The sequence below is a fragment of the Thalassophryne amazonica genome, chromosome 1 (assembly GCF_902500255.1).
Source record: "Thalassophryne amazonica chromosome 1, fThaAma1.1, whole genome shotgun sequence".
Classification (NCBI taxonomy): domain Eukaryota; kingdom Metazoa; phylum Chordata; class Actinopteri; order Batrachoidiformes; family Batrachoididae; genus Thalassophryne; species Thalassophryne amazonica.
The window spans coordinates 110,058,935-110,081,391 of NC_047103.1; the positions used below are offsets into that span (position 1 = coordinate 110,058,935).

Consider the following 22,457-nt stretch of genomic DNA (forward strand, 5'->3'; position numbering starts at 1 on the left):
TTTGCCGCAATAAATTATATTTATTGGATTATCTATTGACCGTTCATTTACGCCCCCCTGTTGTGGGTCCGTGCATTACACTTTCCCCAACAGTGCAGCCTCCACAAAGAAAGGAGCTGGCTGGAAGCAAACCTAGAACCTTCCCACTTGTGAGACGACAGCGCTAACCACTAAGCCACAGGAATGCAGCATATGTGGCTTTAAAATTTCAATGTACTTTTCTGGATTAATGCTGCCATCAAAGAAGTGCAATGTCTGAGTCACACTGTGAATGATTGAGGAACATATAAGTAAAGAGTACTAAATTTAAATATCTGTTCATGTCAATTTTTCTGCTGTACAAATCCTTTTCTCATTCATTAAATGTGTTCCTTGACAGCTGATGCCAGTTGATGGTCGGTGAGTCATCGGGAAGTTTTATACATGCTCAAAACTTTGAGAGGACATCAGACAGAGAGCTTTCCCGGTGTTTGCATGGTTGTTTACAGTTTTGTCCTGAACTAATTATTTCAGTCTGTAACTCATCAGTTTACTGATTCTGTCATTGATACAACTGCATACCATGATGGACCCTGGCTTTTGGAGTTATTGCTGAAAACAGTCTGGATGGTCTTTTGTTTGTCTTTGGTCTGAGCACACAGCATCCATTTCTTCAAGAAAAAAAAAGATATGCAATACTGATTCACCTAACCACAATGCAAGTTTTCAATGTGTGACTGTTTAACCCAGATGTGCCAGAGCCCAGAGAAGTTGACTCCGTTTCTGAACAAGGTTAAAATAAAATTTTAAGTAGCATTTGTAACTGAAACTCCATATTGTACTGCTGGGAAAAACACTTCCCAAAGTAATCCCACATGGTTATATCATCCATTGATGAATGATGGTTCTTACCCTGAAATTCCTCCAGAGTCTTTGAATCATTTAATGATATTACAGACTGTGGAATGATAAATATGCAAATCTCTCTAAGCTTTCTTTGAGGAACATTGTTTTTACTTACACATTTCAATAATTTTCTTATGTGCTTGTTGAAAAACTGACAATCCTGAGCTCATCCTTGCTACTCAAAGACTGAAAATTAAATCAAGGTGATCACACAAGACAATTTCAATTTATTTTCATTTATATACCGCCAAATCACAACAGAGTTGCCCCAAGGCGCTTCACACAGGTAAGGTCTAACCTTACTAACCCCCAGAGCAACAGTGGTAAGGAAAAACTCCCTCTGAGGAAGAAACCTCAAGCAGACCAGACTCAAAGGGGTGACCCTCTGCTTGGGCCATGCTACAAACATAAATTACAGAAACAATTCACAGAACAATTCACGGACGAATATACAAGAAATGCTGTTGGTGCACAGGACAGAAGGGTCGCCAACACAAATACAACTCCCATCTCTGGATGGAGCTGCACCTTAAACAGAGAAAAACAGAAACAGGCATCAGAAAGACAAAAAAATACTGTATAATTTGCCAGCATTAATCAACAAGAAAAACAGAAGAAATACTAAGATGATCGCTGGCTGCTAGCCCTAAGCTTCACTAAAAGACCCAGAATATAGGTAAAGTTGAGGCCGCGGCCCGCTCCAATTACTAATAACATGAATTAAAAGAGTAAAAAGCGTAAAACAAAACTGTACCAGTATGCTAGCCATATGAAAGGGAAAAGAAGTGCGTCTTAAGTCTGGACTTGAAAGTCTCCACAGAATCTGATGTTTTATTGACGCAGGGAGATCATTCCACAGAACAGGGGCATGATAAGAGAAAGCTCTGTGACCCGCAAACTTCTTATTCACCCTAGGGACACAAAGTAGTCCTGCATCCTGAGAACGTAAAGCCCGGGCCGGTACGTAAGGTTTAATTAGGTCAGTTAGGTAGGGAGGTGCCAGTCCATGAATAATTTTATAGGTTAGTAGCAGAACCTTAAAATCTCATCTCACTGGGACAGGAAGCCAGTGAAGAGACACCAAAATGGGTGTAATGTGGGCGAACTTTCTGCTTCGTGTCAAACGTCTGGCTGCAGCATTTTGAACCAATTGGAGAGCCCTAATGCTAGACTGCGGTAAACCAGAAAATAGAACATTGCAGTAGTTCAGTCTAGAAGAGATGAACGCATGGATCAGGGTCTCAGTATCAGCCACAGACAGGATGGGACAAATCTTCACTATAATAACACATGAAATATCTTAGGTTCATGCTGTCTGTAATGAAACAGAAGTCAAAGTAAAAGTAAGAATCATTGTATTTGTTTTGTAATTTGCATTTTACATTGTAATACACATTGCATTGTATAGGAAAATAAGACATGAGTATGAAAAATGTGGATGCAATAAACTGTGGAATGTACTCTGTGCATTACCATTGAGACAGGCTGGAGTTGGCGGTTCCCATGATGAACAAGATCCATAAGAGCACCAACAGCTCGAGTAGTGTCAAAGTCATCTGCCAGCGCCATCACCACCCTGGTTTCAGTTTCAGTCAGCCTTTGTGGTGGGGACACAGCACACAGTACATATCCTTCTGATCAGCAGAACATAACACAAATACAGTGGGTAGGTTGCTCTAGGGGTTGGTAAGGTTAGAACTTACTTGTGTGAAGCGCCTTGAGGCAGCGTTGTGATTTGGCGCTATATAAATGTAATAAATGTAATATAATGTAATGGGTAGAAACCCGTGTGACTTACATGTAAACAGCACACTCACTCAAAGAATCAAAGATTCAAAGAATCTATGACATATAAAGTGACATAGTACTTGCAATCAAAGTCTGAAATTAAACTTCTCAAAAAAACAGAAATTGTGAAAATAATCCAAAAACAATTTTTTCTAGTCATCATTTAAATCCATGGTAACACATCTGGGAGAAATTGAATCATGGATGGCTACAGAGGGTTATTGATGCCACTGGATTCTAAAATGTCTTGCACAGTATGATATGCGCAAAGCATGAAATCCATGAAATCAAAGTTCTCAAAATAGACCCCCCCCCAAAAAAAATATCAGATATATGTTTTAGTTTTAAAGTAATGTACTAATTTTAAAGGTTTTAGTGTGTACATGCTGTCTCCACAGTGCATTATGGGTAAAAGTTCACGACAGGAGAAATGCATTTGAGACGCTCTGATAAGGCTCCGCACAGACAACAGCATTAAACCCTTTGTATATTGTGCCTAAAACCCTCGTGAATATATTCTCTGGGTTTATAGATGCTGTTATTGTGTTTGTTTTATGTAAAATTGCCAGAAGAAGTTGCTTCTCCATTATTTTCAATTGGAATCACTGTGAGCTGCAATCGCTTCCTGTTTGCTCTTTAACATCCTGCTTATCAGGGGCGTAGGCAGAAATCATAAAATGGGTGGGCCCAGAAAAAATCAGACGGGCCCAACCTTTGGGGTTGTAGGTAAGGTGTAGGTATTATAATACACCGTTTGAAAAAGTATGCCTCGTTTGGACATCGCAAGCAACGTTATCACTTAGCCTACAGCACTGGCAAAGTGAGCACACAGACGCGACACGTCAGACACAAGTACTCTTCATGGATAATGCAAGCTGCAGTGCAGTGCCCCCCCCACACACACACACATTCAGTGCAAGTCTGGTAGCCTACTTGGCTGGGCCTAAACCCAAAATGTCAATAGGTATTTAAATAAGGCATTGTTTCAAAAATGAATTCCAAGTTTAATGATGAACACATCTCAGCCAACTGCACAGACATTGTGGGCACAGTTACACAGACGCAAAGTGTCAGACACAAGCACCCCATGGAGAATGCAAGCAGCAACGCAACGCTTAGTTATGTAAGGTCCTTTAAAATAAAAATTCAAAATATATCCGCAACATGAAAACAGGTTGGCTCGGCGGCCAAATTATGAAATTGATAAACAATGGAAACCATGGCTCAGCAGCCAAATTAAAAACCATCAGAACGGACACCAACATGATTCGTGGCAGCTGCAATATAATATTAACAATTAGGCCTATTTAGAAGAAAAAAGTAATTAATGGTCTCACACTTACATTTCATGATTCTTTTTAATGCTACAGCAGGAGACGACGGGGTTTTTGTTGAACTCTCTTATCATGTCATCATCATAGTCCAACGATTCGGTCAGTTCTCTTTCAAGGGAAAGCACGGAGAGTGCATTCAACTGTGAGTCAACATGGATGTTCTGGTGGACGTTTTTATCCGATTAACAGTAGAAAACAGCCGTTCAACAGTGCATGTTGTTATTGGCATTGTGATGAGGGCCCGCAGAAGACTATTTGAGGAAAAATGTGGTCCCTCATTTATCGAGTTACGTTCAAAAATATTCCGCGATAAACGAAATCCACGAAGTAGTCAGTGCTATTCTTTACAATTATTATAGATGTTTTAAGGCTGTAAAACCCCTCACTACACACTTTTCTCAAACAGGCATTAACATTTTCTCACTTTTTTCTCCTGTGTAAACACTCTTTTTTCTTCTGTGCGAGAAGATTATAAACAGACACGCAGAACACAATGCACAGCTCTCCCTTCGCTCACTGCCTCCGGAGGTACGGATGCGGGACCCGCAAAGAATCCAAGTCCTCTCTCGGTGGTCACGGAGCTCTGCGGCTGCGGTCAACATCCAGATCAAAACAGCAAGCATAGTCTCTGGACCTGTTGCCAGATTTGGCGCAATTCCGCACAGCAGACAGGAGGAGGTGGCCCACTGCTGCATTTACTGAGCCCGCAGAAAGCGCATCGGAGGCAGTGAGAGCAATCGCGGTGATGCCGACCAGTGCCGCGAACGGCCCGCCTGATAAGGACGCAGAACACAATGCGCCGTTAAAAAAAAAAAAAAGCATGCAAAATTGCACTAAAAAAAATCCGCGAAACTGCGAGGCCGCGAAAGGTGAACTGCGTTATAGTGAGGGACCACTGTACTCTGAAAATGAATTAATAAAAATCACAGAAGATGAACCAGATTTTTTTGACAAAATGTATTGTCGCTCAGTGATAATGCAATACCATATCATAGGAATACAATGAGGCAACAACAGGTGACTGTCGAGTGTCGACTCAGCCTTCTCATTGGATGGGGCGGGACTGGTTGACAAGTGGGCGGGCCCAGGCCCATCCAGGTCCACCCTTGGCTACGCGTAAGCTGCTTATGTCCTACAGTTTGTCATCTTTGTTCCAGCGTAATATATATAAGATGTCTGAAATTCAGTTTGCGTTTATTAAATTCCATGCAGATTAAACGTAGCAAACATGGATTACTTATTTGGAATATTTTTAACATCTATAATTCATCTGGAAAAGGTTTTGATTATTGGTGTTTTTAATTTACACATTGATGATGACACTTCCAGTCCAGCTAGGGAACTTATATCAATGGCTGAGATTTTTAATTTTAAGCAGTATGTGTCAGGCCCTACCCATACTCAGGAGATGGGTAGGGCCTGACATATAGGGTATTTAGTTTTTGCATTGGGCTTGCATATTGCCAATGTGTGTATAGAGGACATTTTTTTGAGTGACCATTGCTCTGTTTTCTTTGACCTGATGGCCCCACCTGAACCTACGAGGGTAAGCTGAAAAGTTCTAAGGCTCACTATGATACAGTTAATGCATTAACTGTATCATAGTGAGCCTTGTGAGCATAGTGAGCATAGTGAACTTTTCAGCCTACCCTCGTAGATCGGTACTTACTAAGGTGGAGAGGAGAATTATCACAGAGGCAGTCACTATGCAGTTCAGTGATAAGTTTGACCCTTTAGTTTTTAGTGAATTCACTGAAATTGATGGCTTTATGCATTGTTTTAACAGCCACTGTGCTATTACTCTGGATCAAATAGCACCACTTAAAGCTAATAAGGTTTCCTGTGTCCGGTTCTGTCCTTGGATCAATGATGCGATTATGAATCAATGGAGATTATGTCGCCAGATTGAACGTTTATGGAAATCAACAAAATTGGAGGTCCACAGGCTACATTGAAGAGATCTAATATCCTCCTTAAATAAGATGTTAGAGGAGGCCAGGGCAAGCTATTTTTATTGGCTGATTGCCTCAAATAAGAGAAATCCCAAAGTACTCTTTGACACAATCAGTTGTATTGTGTCACCTGCTGCTCCTGTCACTCCTGTTCTTTTTAAAACAAGTAGTGATGAGTTCCTCAATTTCTTCATTGACAAAGTCAGAGTCATAAAAGATAGTTTGCCGCTGTCATTGCCCTCTTGTTATGGTCCCCGGTACTTGGGACCTCCCCCTCAATGTTGGGCCTCCTTTAAGCCTGTTACAACTGAGGACATTCTGTCATCAACAAAATGAAACCATCCTCTGCTATTTTGGATGTACGAGGTCTGTCCATAAAGTATAGGTCCTTTTTATTTTTTTCAAAAACTATATGGATTTCATTCATATGTTTTTACGTCAGACATGCTTGAACCCTCGTGCGCATGCGTGAGTTTTTCCACGCCTGTCGGTGACGTCATTCGCCTGTGAGCACTCCTTGTGGGAGGAGTCGTCCAGCCCCTCGTCGGAATTCCTTTGTCTGAGAAGTTGCTGAGAGACTGGCGCTTTGTTTGATCAAAATTTTTTCTAAACCTGTGAGACACATCGAAGTGGACATGGTTCGAAAAATTAAGCTGGTTTTCAGTGAAAATTTTAACGGCTGATGAGAGATTTTGAGGTGACACTGTCGCTTTAAGGACTTCCCACAGTGCGAGACGTCGCACAGCGCTCTCAGGCGCCGTCGTCAGTCTGTTTCAAGCTGAAAACCTCCACATTTCAGGCTCTATTGATCCAGGACGTCGTGAGAGAACAGAGAAGTTTCAGAAGAAGTCGGTTTCAGCATTTTATCCGGATATTCCACTGTTAAAGGAGATTTTTTTAATGAAAGACGTGCGGACGGGTCCGCGCGTCGGCTCGCAGCCGCCGCGACGCTCCGCCACAGGAAAAACACCTCTGTTGGAAGCCTTAAGGACAAGTTGGAACATGTCCAGCTGTTAAACAATTTCTCATATACTCACTCCACTGAAAGCCATCAAAAGCCGCCTGGATTTTACAAATGGTTATCAACACGGAGGTGTTTTTCCTGTGCCGCCGCTCCGCGCCGGCTGCGTCCCGACGCGCGGACCCGTCCGCACGTCTTTCATTAAAAAAACCTCCTTTAACAGTGGAATATCCGGATAAAATGCTGAAACCGACTTCTTCTGAAACTTCTCTGTTCTCTCACGACGTCCTGGATCAATAGAGCCTGAAATGTGGAGGTTTTCAGCTTGAAACAGGCTGATGACGCCGCCTGAGAGCGCAGCGCGACGTCTCGCACCGTGGGAAGTCCTTAAAGCGACAGTGTCACCTCAAAATCTCTCATCAGCCGTTAAAATTTTCATTGAAAACCAGCTTAATTTTTCGAATCATGTCCACTTCGATGTGTCTCACAGGTTTAGAAAAAATTTTGATCAAACAATGCGCCAGTCTCTCAGCAACTTCTCAGACAAAGGAATTCCGATGAGGGGCTGGACGACTCCTCCCACAAGGAGTGCTCACAGGCGAATGACGTCACCGACAGGCGTGGAAAAAGTCACGCATGCGCACGAGGGTTCATGCATGTCTGACGTAAAAACATATGAATGAAATCCATATAGTTTTTGAAAAAAATAAAAAGGACCTATACTTTATGGACAGCCCTCGTACTTCCTTTGAGATTGTTTCTGAATGTTTTTGACTGTTGGGCCTTGGATTGTTAAAACGTTCAATATGTCTTTGTCGACTGGTATGTTTCCTTGTTCTTTTAAACATGCTGCTGTGGAACCACGGCTAAAGAAAACAGGATTGGACTCTACGGAACTGAAGAACTTTAGGCCAATATCAAAGACCCCCTTTTTTGGCTAAAGTCTTGGAAAAGGTGGTCTGTGTCCAACTTAAATCATTTTTGCTGACTAACAACATCTATGACACTTTTCAATCCGGGTACCGTGAGTTTCATTCCACTGAAACGGCCCTGTTGAAGGTGTCTAGTGACATTATGATGGCCGCTGATAGTGGTAAATTTTCTGTGCTGGTTTTGTTGGATCTGTCATCTGCATTTGATAGCGCTGACCATGGCATTTTGATTAATAGACTGCGGGATATGGTTGGCATGTCGGGTCCTGTATTAGAATGGCTTAGCTCTTACTTGGTTGGTAGAACTTTTAGTGTTTCTGTGAACAATGTGATGTCTGAATCTGCTGATCTTTTGTGGGGTGTGCCACAGGGCTCAGTCCTGGGTCCAATTTTGTTCCTGCTGTATATCCTTCCTCTTGGTAAGTTGATCCAGCAGTTCAGTGATGTGTCCTACCATCTGTATGCTGATGACTTGCAGTTGTACTGTTCTTTTAAGACAACTGAAGCCCAGAAACTTTGTTCTCTCATTAGTTGTCTCACTAAAATTACAGAATGGCTTACTGAAAACAGCCTGCAGTTGAATTCTAATAAGACTGAGACATTGATTATAGCTCCAGATAGTGCTATGTCTGTCATTAAGCATCGCCTTGGTAATCTGAGCGGCTCTGTCAAAGGCAGCCTGTGTAACCTGGGTGTCAGTTTGGATGGAGGGATGTCTTTGGAACATCACACTAGGCAGCTCGTTAAGAACTGTTTTTTCCAAATTCGTAACATTTCCAAATTACGCAAAATGGTGGCTTTTAATGAGCTAGAGATGATTGTACATGCATTTGTTTCTTCCTGACTTGATTATTGTAACAGTCTTTTCGCATGCCTCAATAAGACCTGGCCCGCCTACAGGTAGTGCAAAACTCTGCTGCACGACTTCTTACCTGCACCCACAGGAGAATACATATTACTCCTGTCCTCAAGTCTCTACACTGGCTCCCTGTTTTTTATAGGATATATTACAAACTCCTAGTGCTGACCTTTAGAGCTCTACATGGTCAGGCACCAGAATACATTAAGGACCTGCTGTTAAGAAATAATGACTTTTGTTTTTTTGTGGCAGCCTGGCAGTCAGGCCTCAAATGCTTCACTGCTGCAAAATACGTAGCAAACAGGAGCTTCCAGCAGTGGGCAGGGTGCACAAAGACAGAAGTGCTGAATCACTGTTTGGGTTTGTGATCACCTTTGACTCAAAATTGGCTTGTTAGTAGCTGAGTATACCGGAGACAGTACTGAAAGTTATTGGTTATCAGTTAGCTGTACCTTCTGATAAATTTGTGGGTGGTTTATCGGTTTAGCTCTATAAAAGATAACTTTTCAGTTAGCTGATTAGATGTTATCAAAGCTAACTTTTTGGTTAGCTGTGCCCACCACTGATCAAAACTATAACCAGAAGCACAGTATGATCTCACCTGCTGCGTAGCTTGCTCAGTTCCCATTATAATAGTTTTGTAAAAAACAAAAAAAATTAAATATCGACAAAAGTTTGTGTTGTTTGCCCTCATCACAGGGCCATAACTGAATAATATACTTTCAGTGAATATGAAAACTGTTTTGTATAAAGTATTAAAGTTACAGCCAATGTCAAAGTTTTTTTTTTTTTTTTTTTGCAAAAATCTGTTTTTTATCCCCAAAATACACATGGGTATAAGATAATAACAATGCATGATCTAGTAATCATCTAGAAAAATGATGCTGCCGCATATAGAGTCTCTGCGTCCACACTTATTGAAACTATAGTGCCTGGAAAAAACTTTGACGTAGGGTCCATGCACATAATGACGACAGATGATCATTCATTACACAGACTCACTGCATTGCATGTGAGTCAAACATAATTACATACCAGCTATACTCTATTTTTGACTTTCTATGAATATACTGTACCAAATATTGTAAGACATACATAGATAAAGCACATTTAGTCGGGAAAATAAGGAAAAACTCATTTACCAGAGTACAATTTGAAGCTTTGTTTTGTGAAGCCAACAAGGATCTCTTACTTCCATTTCTGGAAGTAAGTACAGTGCATCCAGAAAGTATTCACTGCACTGTACTTTTTCCACATTTTGTTATGTTACAGACTTATTCCAAAATGGATGATTAAGGAGGATTAAATATACTACATACAATACCCCATAATGACAATGTGAAAAAAGTGTTTTTGTTTTTTTTTTAGATTTTTTGCAAATTTATTAAAAATAATAAACAAACTAAGAAACAACATGCACCTAAGTATTCAGAGCCTTTGCATGAAGGTCAGAATCAAGCTCGTGGATCCTGTTTCAACTGATCATCCTTGAAATGTTTCTACAGCTTAATTAGAGTCCACCTGGTGTAAATTAAGTTAACTGAACATGATTTGGAAATGCACACACCTGTCTACAATCTAAGGTCCCACAGTTGACAGTGCATGTCAGAGCACAAACCAAGCATGAAGTTAAAGGAATTGTCTGTAGACCTCTGAGACAAGATTGTCTGGAGGCCCAAATCTGGGGAAGGGTACAGAAACAGTTCTGCTGCTTTGAAGGTCCCAATGAGCACAGTGGCCTCCATCATCCATAAATGGAAGAAGTTCAGACGCACCATAACTCTTCCAAGAGGTCCACAAAATCCCAAAAGCTAACAAAAAAAAAAAAAAAAACCAAGACACGTGCAAACAGTAAGTAAGTCCCTTCGGCTGCTCTCTTGTTTGTACTCGGGGTCGCCACAGCAAATCCAAGGTGGATTAATCAGGTCCCATCTTATCTTAGGGACCTCGTAGTACCATATCACCCCAATAGAGCGCTTCGCTCTCAGACTGCAGGCTTACTTGTAGTTCCTAGGGTTTGTAAGAGTAGAATGGGAGGCAGAGCCTTCAGCTTTCAGGCTCCTCTCCTGTGGAACCAGCTCCCAATTCAGATCAGGGAGACAGACACCCTCTCTACTTTTAAGATTAGGCTTAAAACTTTCCTTTTTGCTAAAGCTTATAGTTAGGGCTGGATCAGGTGACCCTGAACCATCCCTTAGTTTTGCTGCTATAGACGTAGACTGCTGGGGGGTTCCCATGATGCACTGTTTCTTTCTCTTTTTGCTCTGTATGCACCACTCTGCATTTAATCATTAGTGATCGATCTCTGCTCCCCTCCACAGCATGTCTTTTTCCTGGTTCTCTCCCTCAGCCCCAACCAGTCCCAGCAGAAGACTGCCCCACCCTGAGCCTGGTTCTGCTGGAGGTTTCTTCCTGTTAAAAGGGAGTTTTTCCTTCCCACTGTAGCCAAGTGCTTGCTCACAGGGGGTCGTTTTGACTGTTGGGGTTTTACATAATTATTGTATGGCCTTGCCTTACAATATAAAGCGCCTTGGGGCAACTGTTTGTTGTGATTTGGCGCTATATAAAAAAAAATTGATTGATTGATTGATTGATCTGCATGTTGAATTGGCACAAGTTTTACGCCGGATGCCCTTCCTGACGCAACTCCACATTAGATGGAGAAATGTGGCAGGGGTGGAATTTGAACCCTGAACCTTCTGAACTGAAACCAAGGGTATTAACCACTTGGCCACCACCATTATACCAATATTATTCCGCCCATCTAAACTGAGTGATCAGGATAAAAGGGCCTTAGTCAGGGAGGTGACCAAGAACCCAATGATCACTCTGCCAGAGCACCAGCATTCCTCTGTGGAGAGAGGAGAACTTTCCAGAAGGACAGCCATCTCTGCAGTAATCCACCAATCAGCCCTGTATGGTAGAGTGGCCACAAGGAAGCCACTCCTTAGCAAAAGGCACATGACAGCCCACCTGGATTTTGCCAAAAGGCACCTGAAGGACTCTCAGACCACAAGAAACAAAATTCTCTGGTCTACCAAGACAAAGACTGAACTCTTTGGTATGACTGTCAGGGACCATCCCTACAGTGAAGCATGGTGGTACCAGCATCATGCTGTGGGGATGTTTTTCAGCAGCAGGAACTGGGAGACTAGTCAGTATAGAAGGAACGATGAATGCAGTATAAAGAGATATCCTGGATGAAAACCTGCTCCAGAGCGATCTTGACCTCAGACTGGGGCGACAGTTCATCTTTCAGCAGGACAATGACCCTAAGCACACAGCCAAGATATCAAAGGAGTCTGTGAATGTCCTTGAGTAGCCCAGCCAGAGCCCAGACCTGAATCCAATTGAACATCTCTGGAGAGATCTGAAAATGACTCTGCACCGATGCTCCCCATCCAGCCTGATGGAGCTTGAGAGGTGCTTCAAAAAGGAACGGGTAAAACTGCCTAAAGATAGGTGCCCCAAGCTTGTGGCATCACATTCAAGAATATGTGAGGCTGTAATTGCTGCCAAAGGTGTATCAGCAAAGTATTGTGCAAAGAGTGTGAATACTTACGTACATGTGATTTCTTATTTTTTTATTTTTAATACATTTGCAAAAATCAAAAACAAAACATAACTTTTTTTCATGTCATTGTGGCATGTTTTGAGTAGACTTTTAAGGGGAAAATGAATTTACTCCATTTTAGAATGAGGCTGTAACATAACAAAATGTGAAAAAAGTTTAGTGCAGTGAATACTTTCCGGATGCACTGTAAATCAAACCTGTGAATCATTAATAACACAGTGTTGACTTTCACTGAACATTTTTAAACCAGGTTCTAAGTTTTTGACTCTTTCATTTGAAGTCTTTCCTAATATTACATGAACCATTTTTGTGATAAAATAAATGTACAGATACAAAGCCAATTATAAGCAACAATTTAGGGGCACAAACTTTCTCTGCAACAATGGACAAAATACCTATCTGGCAATAATGAAGGCACTATTTTGGCAATCTATGTCTCAGTTTCAGGCATAGTGCAAATCCATATGGGCATGTCCAAGACATTTGTGCTATTTTGAGGTCACATGATCTAAGTGCAAAGTTGAGTGATGGGTATAAAGGGTTTGGGTTTATCCTCGTCATTAGTTATGTTTTGGGTGGCAGCGTGGTTGCCAAGCAGTTAATGCGCTTGTTTCCCTACCCATTCTCCATGTAATGTGGAGTTGCATCAGGGATGGCATCTGGATAAAAACTTTTGCCGAATCAACATGCAGATAAGATCAACTTTATTTATCCTGAAGGAAATTATTTTGCCAGAGTACGGAAACAGTAAACAATGTTTTTTTTATTTATTTATCTTTTCTAACAATACATACAACAAATTAAAGTGAAATGACTGGGAGACATTTGCACAAGATGTTTGACAATATTGCACATAACTCTGAATAACTCTGTTCATTATGTATTCATACTAGAAACGGGGAAGAAATTATACAGCCTGATTGCCAAAGGTAGGAAAGACCTCCTGTGGCATTCTGTGGTGCACCTCGGAGGGCTAAGTCTATGGCTGAAGGCGCTCTGACAGGACGTCAGTGTGGCATGTAGGGGGTGGGAGGTGTTGTCCAGGATGCTGAGCAGTTTCCTCAGCATCCTCCACTCTGACACCTCCACCACAGACTCAGGTTTTGGTCCTGATTCGGCCCTGGGTCATCATGTTTTTTCCCTGTCTTCGTCTTTGCCACTTTTTTGATCCTCAGTTTTGATTTTCTATTTGTTACTTTGTAGTTTCTGTTTTGGTTTTCTGTTTATTATGCATGTTCAGTTATCATACTTTAGTCTTGTCTCTCTGTTTATTTTACATTTTATAGGTTTTCTATTTTGTGGTAGTTTTTCTTCAGCTGTGATTTTCCATTTTGTATCAGTTGTTCATCATTTATCTAGTCACTGTCACATTCCTGTTTTGCTGCTTTTGTCTGACACGCCCCTTGTCACTCCACTCTTGTCTCGTCTGGCCACGTCTTCTTCCCTGCACCTGCATCTTATCACACCTTGACTAACCTCTGTATTTAAGTCCATGTTTTCATCTATTTCACTGCTCATTCGTTGTGCTCCAAGCCTCGTGCTCTTGCCCTCATTCTAAGCCTTCCTCGTCTTGTTTTCGCTCTGTGTCTTTCCGTGCTCGACCGTTTTTTGACCACGTCTCTGCCTGCGCCAGTGAACCTGCTTCTCCGTGTCTCCTCCTCGCTCGTTGTTTGACCACGTCCTCGCCTCTTGACAATCTGTACCTCCGCCTGTACTGATTGACTTCTTGTGTATCGAACTGAACCCGTTTTTGGATAAAGCCTTTTTCTTAACCCACATCTGAGTCATGCATTTGTGTCCATCCACCCACCACCTCAGTTCCTGTCAGTATGAACGAGCCATAACCCGGACACAGTTGACTCAGAGCCCGTCATGCCGGTGAGCAGTTACTCACCTGCCATTGCAGCCAAAGACCTTGTCATCATCAAGGACATTTTTTCAGAATTTGACTTCTTTTTTGACTGTTTTTGCTCCTGCTTCACACCCAAGAAGAGGTTTGATTATCTCAACCAAGCCCTGGACCTTATAGAGGCTAACACTTGAATATGTATGAATATTTTCCAGCATTAGAAGATCTGGACAAAATATTCATCGCGGAAAGTCTCCCAGCCTGGATCAAACACCCTGAACTGCAGCCGCCACCCAGCCCGACGCTCACTAACAGTGAATCAGAGTGGATCAGAGTGGAAGATGACACATCATCTGAAACGGAGGGGTGTGCCCTCCAAGACACAGCCACAGTATTTTTCAAAATCCAAGATTTATTTTTTGAATACTGAGACAGTCCAGGTCGACAGAGCAGAAAACGGATTTTTTTCAGCACTGGATCAAATTCTGCGAGCTCAGCCTGATTTAATGACTTCCTGTCCAGACCTGGCTCGAATTAAGATGTGGTTTAAGCAGGGTCGAGTCCCCCCTTACATCGAGGACGCCATGTACTTCCTGTTTGAATCTGATCTGTATGATGCCTGTTTTGACACACCTCCTTCAATCACCCTGTCTGACGTTGCAGTCTCGTTTCTGCGGTATCCCACAGCAACGCCATGTCACCCCTCAGAGCTGTCAATGTCATGTCAGTCACCTGTACCAGCTCCAAGGCGCTCCTCAGCACAGCCTGTGGCTACGCCACGATCGCCTCCAGTCCCCATGCCTTGTAAATACCGAGCGCCTCTGCCGCCATGCCACCTACGGAAGCCGGAGCTCACTTGTTGCCTGAACTCTCTGATACATTCACACCTCCATGGTCATCGGACCCACTCTTGCCTCCTGAATTGCTATCACAGCCATCAGGAAAAGTCTCATCACCCCAACTCCTCACTGCTTGTGTGCCCGCAAGCTTTGCGGCAATCACTTCACCACAACATCCAGCTCCCTTGGAATTGGCAATCACAGCTCCACCGGCCGAATCATCTGAGCTCAGGGATCAGTCAGCAGAGCACACACCATCGGATTGCTCTCTGGCACCTGCAGTGACGTCATCCGCGCTCACGTCACTGGAACAAGTGTAGCCGTGCATGTCCTTCATGCTTCCAGCAGATCCTTTGGAGAGATGCTCAGCACCATCTCCTGAACTTACAGGTAGTCCAGTATCTCCTGAGTTTCCTGCCCGCATCAGCTGAGATTTCTCCAGAGACGACCATCAGACGCATAGCTTTCTGGAAAGTTAGTGTGTCATTGTTCTATATATTGATTATGTTTTTCTGGTTCCTCCCCCACCTTCTGTGTTTTCTGGATAAATGGTTTCATGTCTCCTATCCCAGCCCAATTCAACTTCTGCTAAAACGTAATGCCAATGTTCTGACATCCATGGATTATTTAGTAGGTTATGAGATTGTTTTTTCTGGTTGGGTTTATGTTTCAGTCATTTTTCGTTCACACAATTTTGTTTGGTTAGTTTCTTTCCCATGTCCAATATAAAGGTTTCTGTTTTTGACAGATCTTGTTCATTGGTTCTCATCTTTTTTGCTTTCTTTTACCAAGTGTTTTTCCTGATTTACTCCTTTTTCTGGTTTGTTTGGTTCCTGTATCTCATTTCAGTGGGTTAATGATTTTTTTTGTCCTTTTGGATTAAGCAGTTTAGTTCATCATGTGGGTTTTCAGTTTGCCCCTCTCGCAGTGTTTTGGTTATTTTTCTGTTTTTGAATGGCCCCTGAGATTATTTTGGTGGATTTTTCATCTTTTGCTTTCCTTTTTTACACAATTTTGTGTTTTATGTCATTCCTTTTTGTCTTACCCTCAGGCGGTTCTCATAGCTCTGCGCTGAGACAAGCGATTAAATCATGTCTTCTTTGTTTGCTTTGTTGGGTTTTTCATTTTTGGTACTCTTTATTTAAGCAGTTATTGTGCTGTAGCCCTACTGTTGGAATAACTACATTCCTTGGTTCTATTAGCATTTAATTTTGTTGTTTTTTTCATTGGTTCTATTTTTCAATTAAGCATGTTTGTTCCATACAACTGCAATAGTTACATGTCAAAGTCCTTTTTTTCTCCACTACAGATAGCTTGTTTTTTCAGGTTTTTGTATTTTTGTATAAAACTGTGTTTGCCCCCCCCCATAGCTCCTTTGTTAAGTTACTTAGCATGACTGGACCTCATAGCATTTCTTTTGTGGATGTCCTCGTTTGGTTTGCTCAATGATTAAGTGGTATGATTCCACCCATTGGAATAATATTTGCACGTGTCTTGGTTTATTTTTTGATTTTTTGCTTTTGGGATGTTGTGGATCTTATGTTTTGGAATTATTTGGTTTGTTTTCTGTGTCATTCATTAGCTCCTCTTCGTTTCAGTGGTTCACTTGTTTTATACTCTTGTTGAATTTTTTTGTTTTGCCAGTTTCCTCGTTTTTAGTGTTCTGGTTTGAAGCAGGTTCACTGTGCTCAGGACCCCGCTAAGTTGCTTAGCTCCTCTGGCTTGGATCATTCATGTAAAGCCTAGTGCCATTCTAGGTCTGACTCTGATTCTAGTACCCCAGGTTGCTCCACTCCGGTTCCCGGCTGTCCTCCCAGTACGCCCCCTGACTCAGTTTTTGCCTATTACTGACCACATGGTCGCCCCCCGGACTTCACCTCTGCTCTCCAGTCTGGTGCACTGGTTAGCCCCCGCTTGTTGCTCTGTCACTCGTCTTTTGAAAAGTCTCTGTGTCGGTCACTCCCCTTGTCTTTCCTTGGCTATGGGCGGGTAGTGTGGGTTCCTGCTGGTTTTTGCTTGCCTTGTTTCCCTCCTCCGGTCCCCGATCTGCCCACCCGTAGTTGTCTGTGTCTGTGGTTGCCCCTCTCTGGGTCGTGGTTTGGTCAGCTGCTCGGGGTCAGCTGCTTTGGGTGGGGGGTACTGTCAGGTTTTGGCCCTGATCTGGTCCTGGGTCATCATGTTTTTTCCCTGTCCTCATCTTTGCCACTTCTTTCATCCTCAGGTTTGATTTTATATTTGTTACTTCGTAGTTTCTGTTTTGGTTTTCTGTTTATTATGCATGTTCAGTTATCATACTTTAGTCTTGTCTCTGTTAATTTTACATTTTATAGGTTTTCTATTTTGTGGTAGTTTTTCTTCAGCTGTGATTTTCCATTTTGTATCAGTGTCACTTTAGTCACTAGCAGTTGTTCTGTTTCTGCTCTTTCATATATTTATTTTGTTTTACTCACGTTTGGATTTTAGGTTTCATTATTAGTTGTTCATCATTTGTCTAGTCACTGTCATATTCCTGTTTTGCTGCTTTTGTCTGACACTCCCCTTGTCACTCTGGTCTTGTCCCGTCTGGCCACGCCTTCTTCCCTGCACCTTATCATGCCCTGATTAACCTCTGTATGTAAATCCATGTTTTCCTCTATTTCACTGCTCATTCGTTGTGCTCCATGCCTCGTGCTCTTGCCCTTGTTCTAAGCTTTCCTCGTCTTGTTTTTGCTCTGTGTCTTCACCTCTTGACCATCTGTACCTCCGCCTGTACTGATTGACTTCTTGTGTATCGAACTGAGCCTGTTTTTGGATAAAGCCTTTTTCTTAACCCACATCTGAGTCATGATTTGTGTCCATCCGCCCACTGTGCCTCACCACCTCAGTTCCTGTCAGACTCCAGCTCAACCCCCCTGTTCATGTCAGCTGCCTTCAGCCTGCTGCTGTGTTCACAGTCCTGTCCAGTTTGTTGTCTATGTGGACACCCAAGTACTTGTAGTAGTCTACAATGTCCAACTCAGTTCCATTGACGGTAACTGGGTTCAGATGGATCTTCGACCTTCTGAAGTCCACCACCAGCTCCTTTGTCTTACATACATTGAGCTACAGGTGGTTGAGTCCACACCACTCCACAAACATGTCCACCACACTCCTTTACTCAGCCTTCTGGTAACTGCTGATGAGGCCCACAATGGCAGAGTCATCCTAAAAAACTTCTGCAAGTGGCAGGACTGTGAGCAGAACATGAAGTCTGAGTTGTGCCGTGTGAACAGGATGGGAGACAGAACCATCCCCTGTGGTGCCTCCATGTTGGAGGCAACACAGGCTGTGGTATCATCTGGTCTGCCTTCTTACCATGACCAGTGATGGTTCTCATGCAATTCCACGCCTCCCTCATGTTGTTCTGCTGGAGCTTGCTCTCCAGATTCCTCCTGTAACTGTCCTTCCTCTCTCCTATCTTCGTCCTCAGTTCAATCTAGGCCCTCTTCAGCTCCTCTCTGTCTCCACTCCTGAATCAGTATTGCCTTGATGTCTTTGATCACCCACGGTTTGTTATAGGGGTAATGACGCACAATCTTGGTTGAGATGATATTGTCTGTACAGAAGTTGATATAGTCTGTTATTTAGTCCATAATGCTTTTGATGTCCTCCCACTGTGCATCACAGAGCACACCCCAGTCAGTCACCTCAAAACATCCACGAAGACTGTCTTCTGCCTCCTGTGATCAGTTTGCTCTTCTCATGTCCACATCTCCTGGTCCGGTGCGTCCAGCCACTGCTTGTGCACGTGTTCTGTCCGACATGCGTGTCTTGTGGTGGGCGCGCCGCAGGACAGACACCGCATCATGTAGAACAGAGCCCATGTAGGTGGTGTGAGTCAGATGGCCTGCTGCATGTTAAGATCACATGGTCCGTTTCAACCTGGCAGCAGCCTGTCAATGGGCTGCAGTGTGCGCGCGCTTGCTGCAGCCCGTCACCAAGCGATATGTTTTTATTTATGTCCACGTGATGACAGCAAGCAGACACACGCACATCACAGTATGCAGTTGTTAGTCCATGTCCGTCCAAACACAGTACCTTGTTGTCCATCTGGGATGTCCAGACTGCCAGATCTCCACAGCTGCTTCTGTTGGCGGCCACACCTCCTATCAGTTTAGCGCACACACCAAAACCACATTCGTGGGGCACTTAGACAAATGTCACTCCCAGCACGACAATGATTGTCTTCTGAGTGTTGCTGTGCTAATAGTGCGAATGGCCACACATTTTCTAAGCGGTGTTAGATGTTCGTGTGTGTCACCTGGAATTTGGCCGACACCTGCGGGATCAATGGGCTCTCACAGTGCATACTCTGTCTTTCAGCCACTGGTGTGCGCAAATAGATGAAGCAACAGGTGAATGAGGAAGCTACGATTTTACATGTTTTGCACACGATTCTCGCTTCATGTGCACTTTATGCTCACATCGATCAAATTCACACTATGTGTGAAGGGGCCCTCAGTGTTGCACCCTTTAAATACCACAAATACAATGGACTGAAATATAGACCAGGTTTATGGTGCACAATTTTACTCAGTATTAACCCCCAATCTCAATTCTCTTTTGTACCCCTTCCCCTTCCCCTTGGCCCTACCCCTACGCCTACCCCTTTAAAACAAGGGGTAAGGTGAAGGGGTATGCCTCTAGCCCTATGAATTGAGACACCCCTCCTCCTTAGGAGAAAAAAAACTGCCGGTGTCAAACTGCCGTCTTCACTTTTTGTTAACATGGCAACCGAAATGCAGCTTGTTGCAGTAGCCTGTTTGCTCTGTTTATTTTCTCGCCTTTCTGCGTAAATGCAAAGAAATAGAAGTCGCAGATTTCTTTGACGCATTGCAATCATGTCATGTTAATTAATTTAATTCATTTGTAATTTATAATAATAATAATTAATATTATTAATAATTAATTGATTAGTAATTTATTAATGTTAATGATACTAGTAATTAATCAATAATAATAATGAATATTCTTTGATTAATCATTAATTGACTGATTAGTAATTAATGAATTAGTAATTAAAATAATTTATGATAATAATTTATTAATTTATATAGCGCCAAATCATGACTAATCGCCTCAAGGCGCTTCAGAAACATAATTTAAAAGCAGAATAAAATGAAATAAGATTAAAACACAATAAAGACACACAATTATAAAATACTAATGATAAAACAGGAAAACTGTTTATTATTTAAAATAAATAAACACGAAATATATCAGTCTGTGTGCAATGAATGTATACATTATACATTATAAAAGTTTCACTTTTTGAATGGAATTACTGAAATAAATCAACTTTTTCATGATATTCTAATTATATGACCAGCACCTGTATGTATGTTATGGGCTGCATCTAGTTCTGTTAACCTTATATTTCTTTTTCAAATTCTCCCATTTTTTTGCATCCAGCCCTATTTCCATTAGAAATTTCCTTGACAAATAATAGCAGTCTATTAGGACGTCAGGTTATGTGTTACACATATACATGTGCGTCTGTATATATTTTCCAACTTATTCCCATTGATGAAACCTCTCCTCATTCTCTGCCTGAAAGCTTATTAGGAGACGAGTGTGTTCAGGGCTCCTGTTTGTTTACTAAATACACACACGTTACAGACCTTGAAATCCAACAGCAGGGGTTGATATTATGCAAAGATTTATGAACATAGAAATTAACGTGCTGATCCTTTATCATGATTTTCTCCGTTGTGAGATACAAAAGTGTTTTATCGTAGCGTTCGTGTGTATGTGCATTATAACGCCTCAGCGCACGAGCGATGTTACGATATTCTTCAGAACGACAATATACGTAACATGCATCCAGCAGCATACATGTTGCTGTCATAGACAACAGCCTGTAAAGATTTTTGGCAAGTTATAACTTTCTAAACAGCGTAATTTGCAATGAAAGTTGCTTCATTTGTGCGGCTCTTTCGGCACCATGTTCGTTTTTTCTGAGACAGCAGTAAGCTCCTCCTACCCTTCCAAACGGAGTGTGCATCCAGATTCACTCCAAACGGAGGGGTTTGAAGCCCTCCGCCTTCCCCTCCGCCTCGCTCCAAAAAGAGAATTGAGACACCCCTCTGTCTCTCGTGCCCGCGCAAAACGGAGAGGAAGGGGTAAGGGGAAGGGCCAACGGGTAGAATTGAGACTCAGCCTTAGACTACACTGGCAGTGGGCAGGAAAACTACAACTGGCAGGAATTATCAATAACACTTGTGCTTTGATTTGGGCCACTTTATTCCAGGTGGAAGATATGGTCTGGACAAATCAAATTAGAAAATAAAAATCACTGATGTTTTCATCACCTCACCTGAGTGCGTAACTGTTAATGACAATACATGCAAAACCTAAAATATATAAAGTCCAAAATAAAGAAAAAAACTAAAACAAAAAAAAAAAACAGGACAACGGCAAGATTGCATAAAGACTTTCAGTGTCTGCTATGAACATTGGAAGACAAATTGAAGAGACCTCACTGACACTTTTTAAAAATATTTCAAGGTTCCATCTCCTTCTCGATCTAGAGTTGCATCAGGATGGGTATCTGGTGTAAAACATGTGCCAAACAACTAAATCATAAAATCCAAGTTCCAAAGGTATTCAGTAGAATTATGAACCTCCTGTGTGGTGATTGCTTAAGAACAGGAGCAAATGTAAGAAAATTAACAAACAAAACAAAAACAATGGTTGAATAAATTACATCCTCCCTGACATTCCACTCTTCCTAATTGACATGATTATTGTGTATGCCTTCCACAGTGCTGTGAAGAAGAAAATAATGGATTACTATCAAAAAACTTTCAGAAAACAGGACTACACTATGAATGTAGTGTCTTCACTTGTTTATTAATCGATCCCAACTCCTTTCTCCATACCGTGGATGCTGCCTCAGCTGCAAAGCAATTTTTTTCCACAATGTAATGTGTGTATGCATGATCAAGAGGTTTGCAAACATTTACAGTGGGGAAAATAAGTATTTGACCCTCTGTCAGTTTTGCAGGTTTTCCCACCTACAAAGAATGAGAGGTCTGTAATTTTTATCGTAGGTACACTTCAACTGTGAGAGACAGAATCTAAAAAAAATCCAGAAAATCACATTGTATGATTTTTAAATAATTCTTTTGCATTTTATTGCATAAAATAAGTATTTGACCCCCTAGAAAAACAGAGCTTAACAATTGGTACAGAAACATTTGTCTGCCATTACAGAGGTCAGACGTTTCCTGTAGTTCTTGACCAAGTTTTCACACGCTGCAACAGGGATTTTGGTGACCAAGAAAATACTGTGCAACAGCACATGGCCACGGACCCATGACACAAGGTATTTGGAAGATATATCCTTTTCAAGAGGAATGCCATGTATGGTGTTAAGACTGGGCAGTTTGTTGATACTGAATGGTGATGTGGGGGGAAAAGGTCTTTTTGGAGTTCACTATCAACTTTGAGTTGATAATGTCATG

The 22,457-nt window shown here is 42.0% G+C and overlaps 1 protein-coding gene across 2 annotated transcripts in view; it reads right to left on the bottom strand.

Annotated features, from left to right (window-relative positions):
• Positions 1-22,457, bottom strand: part of cars2 (cysteinyl-tRNA synthetase 2, mitochondrial) — a 294,966-nt gene that overhangs the window by 71,307 nt on the left and 201,202 nt on the right. For both annotated transcript variants that reach the window (XM_034173360.1, XM_034173352.1), the window contains exon 12: positions 2,359-2,482. In XM_034173360.1, coding sequence (XP_034029251.1) covers positions 2,359-2,482 — 124 coding nt within the window. The remainder of the gene's footprint in view (positions 1-2,358; positions 2,483-22,457) is intronic.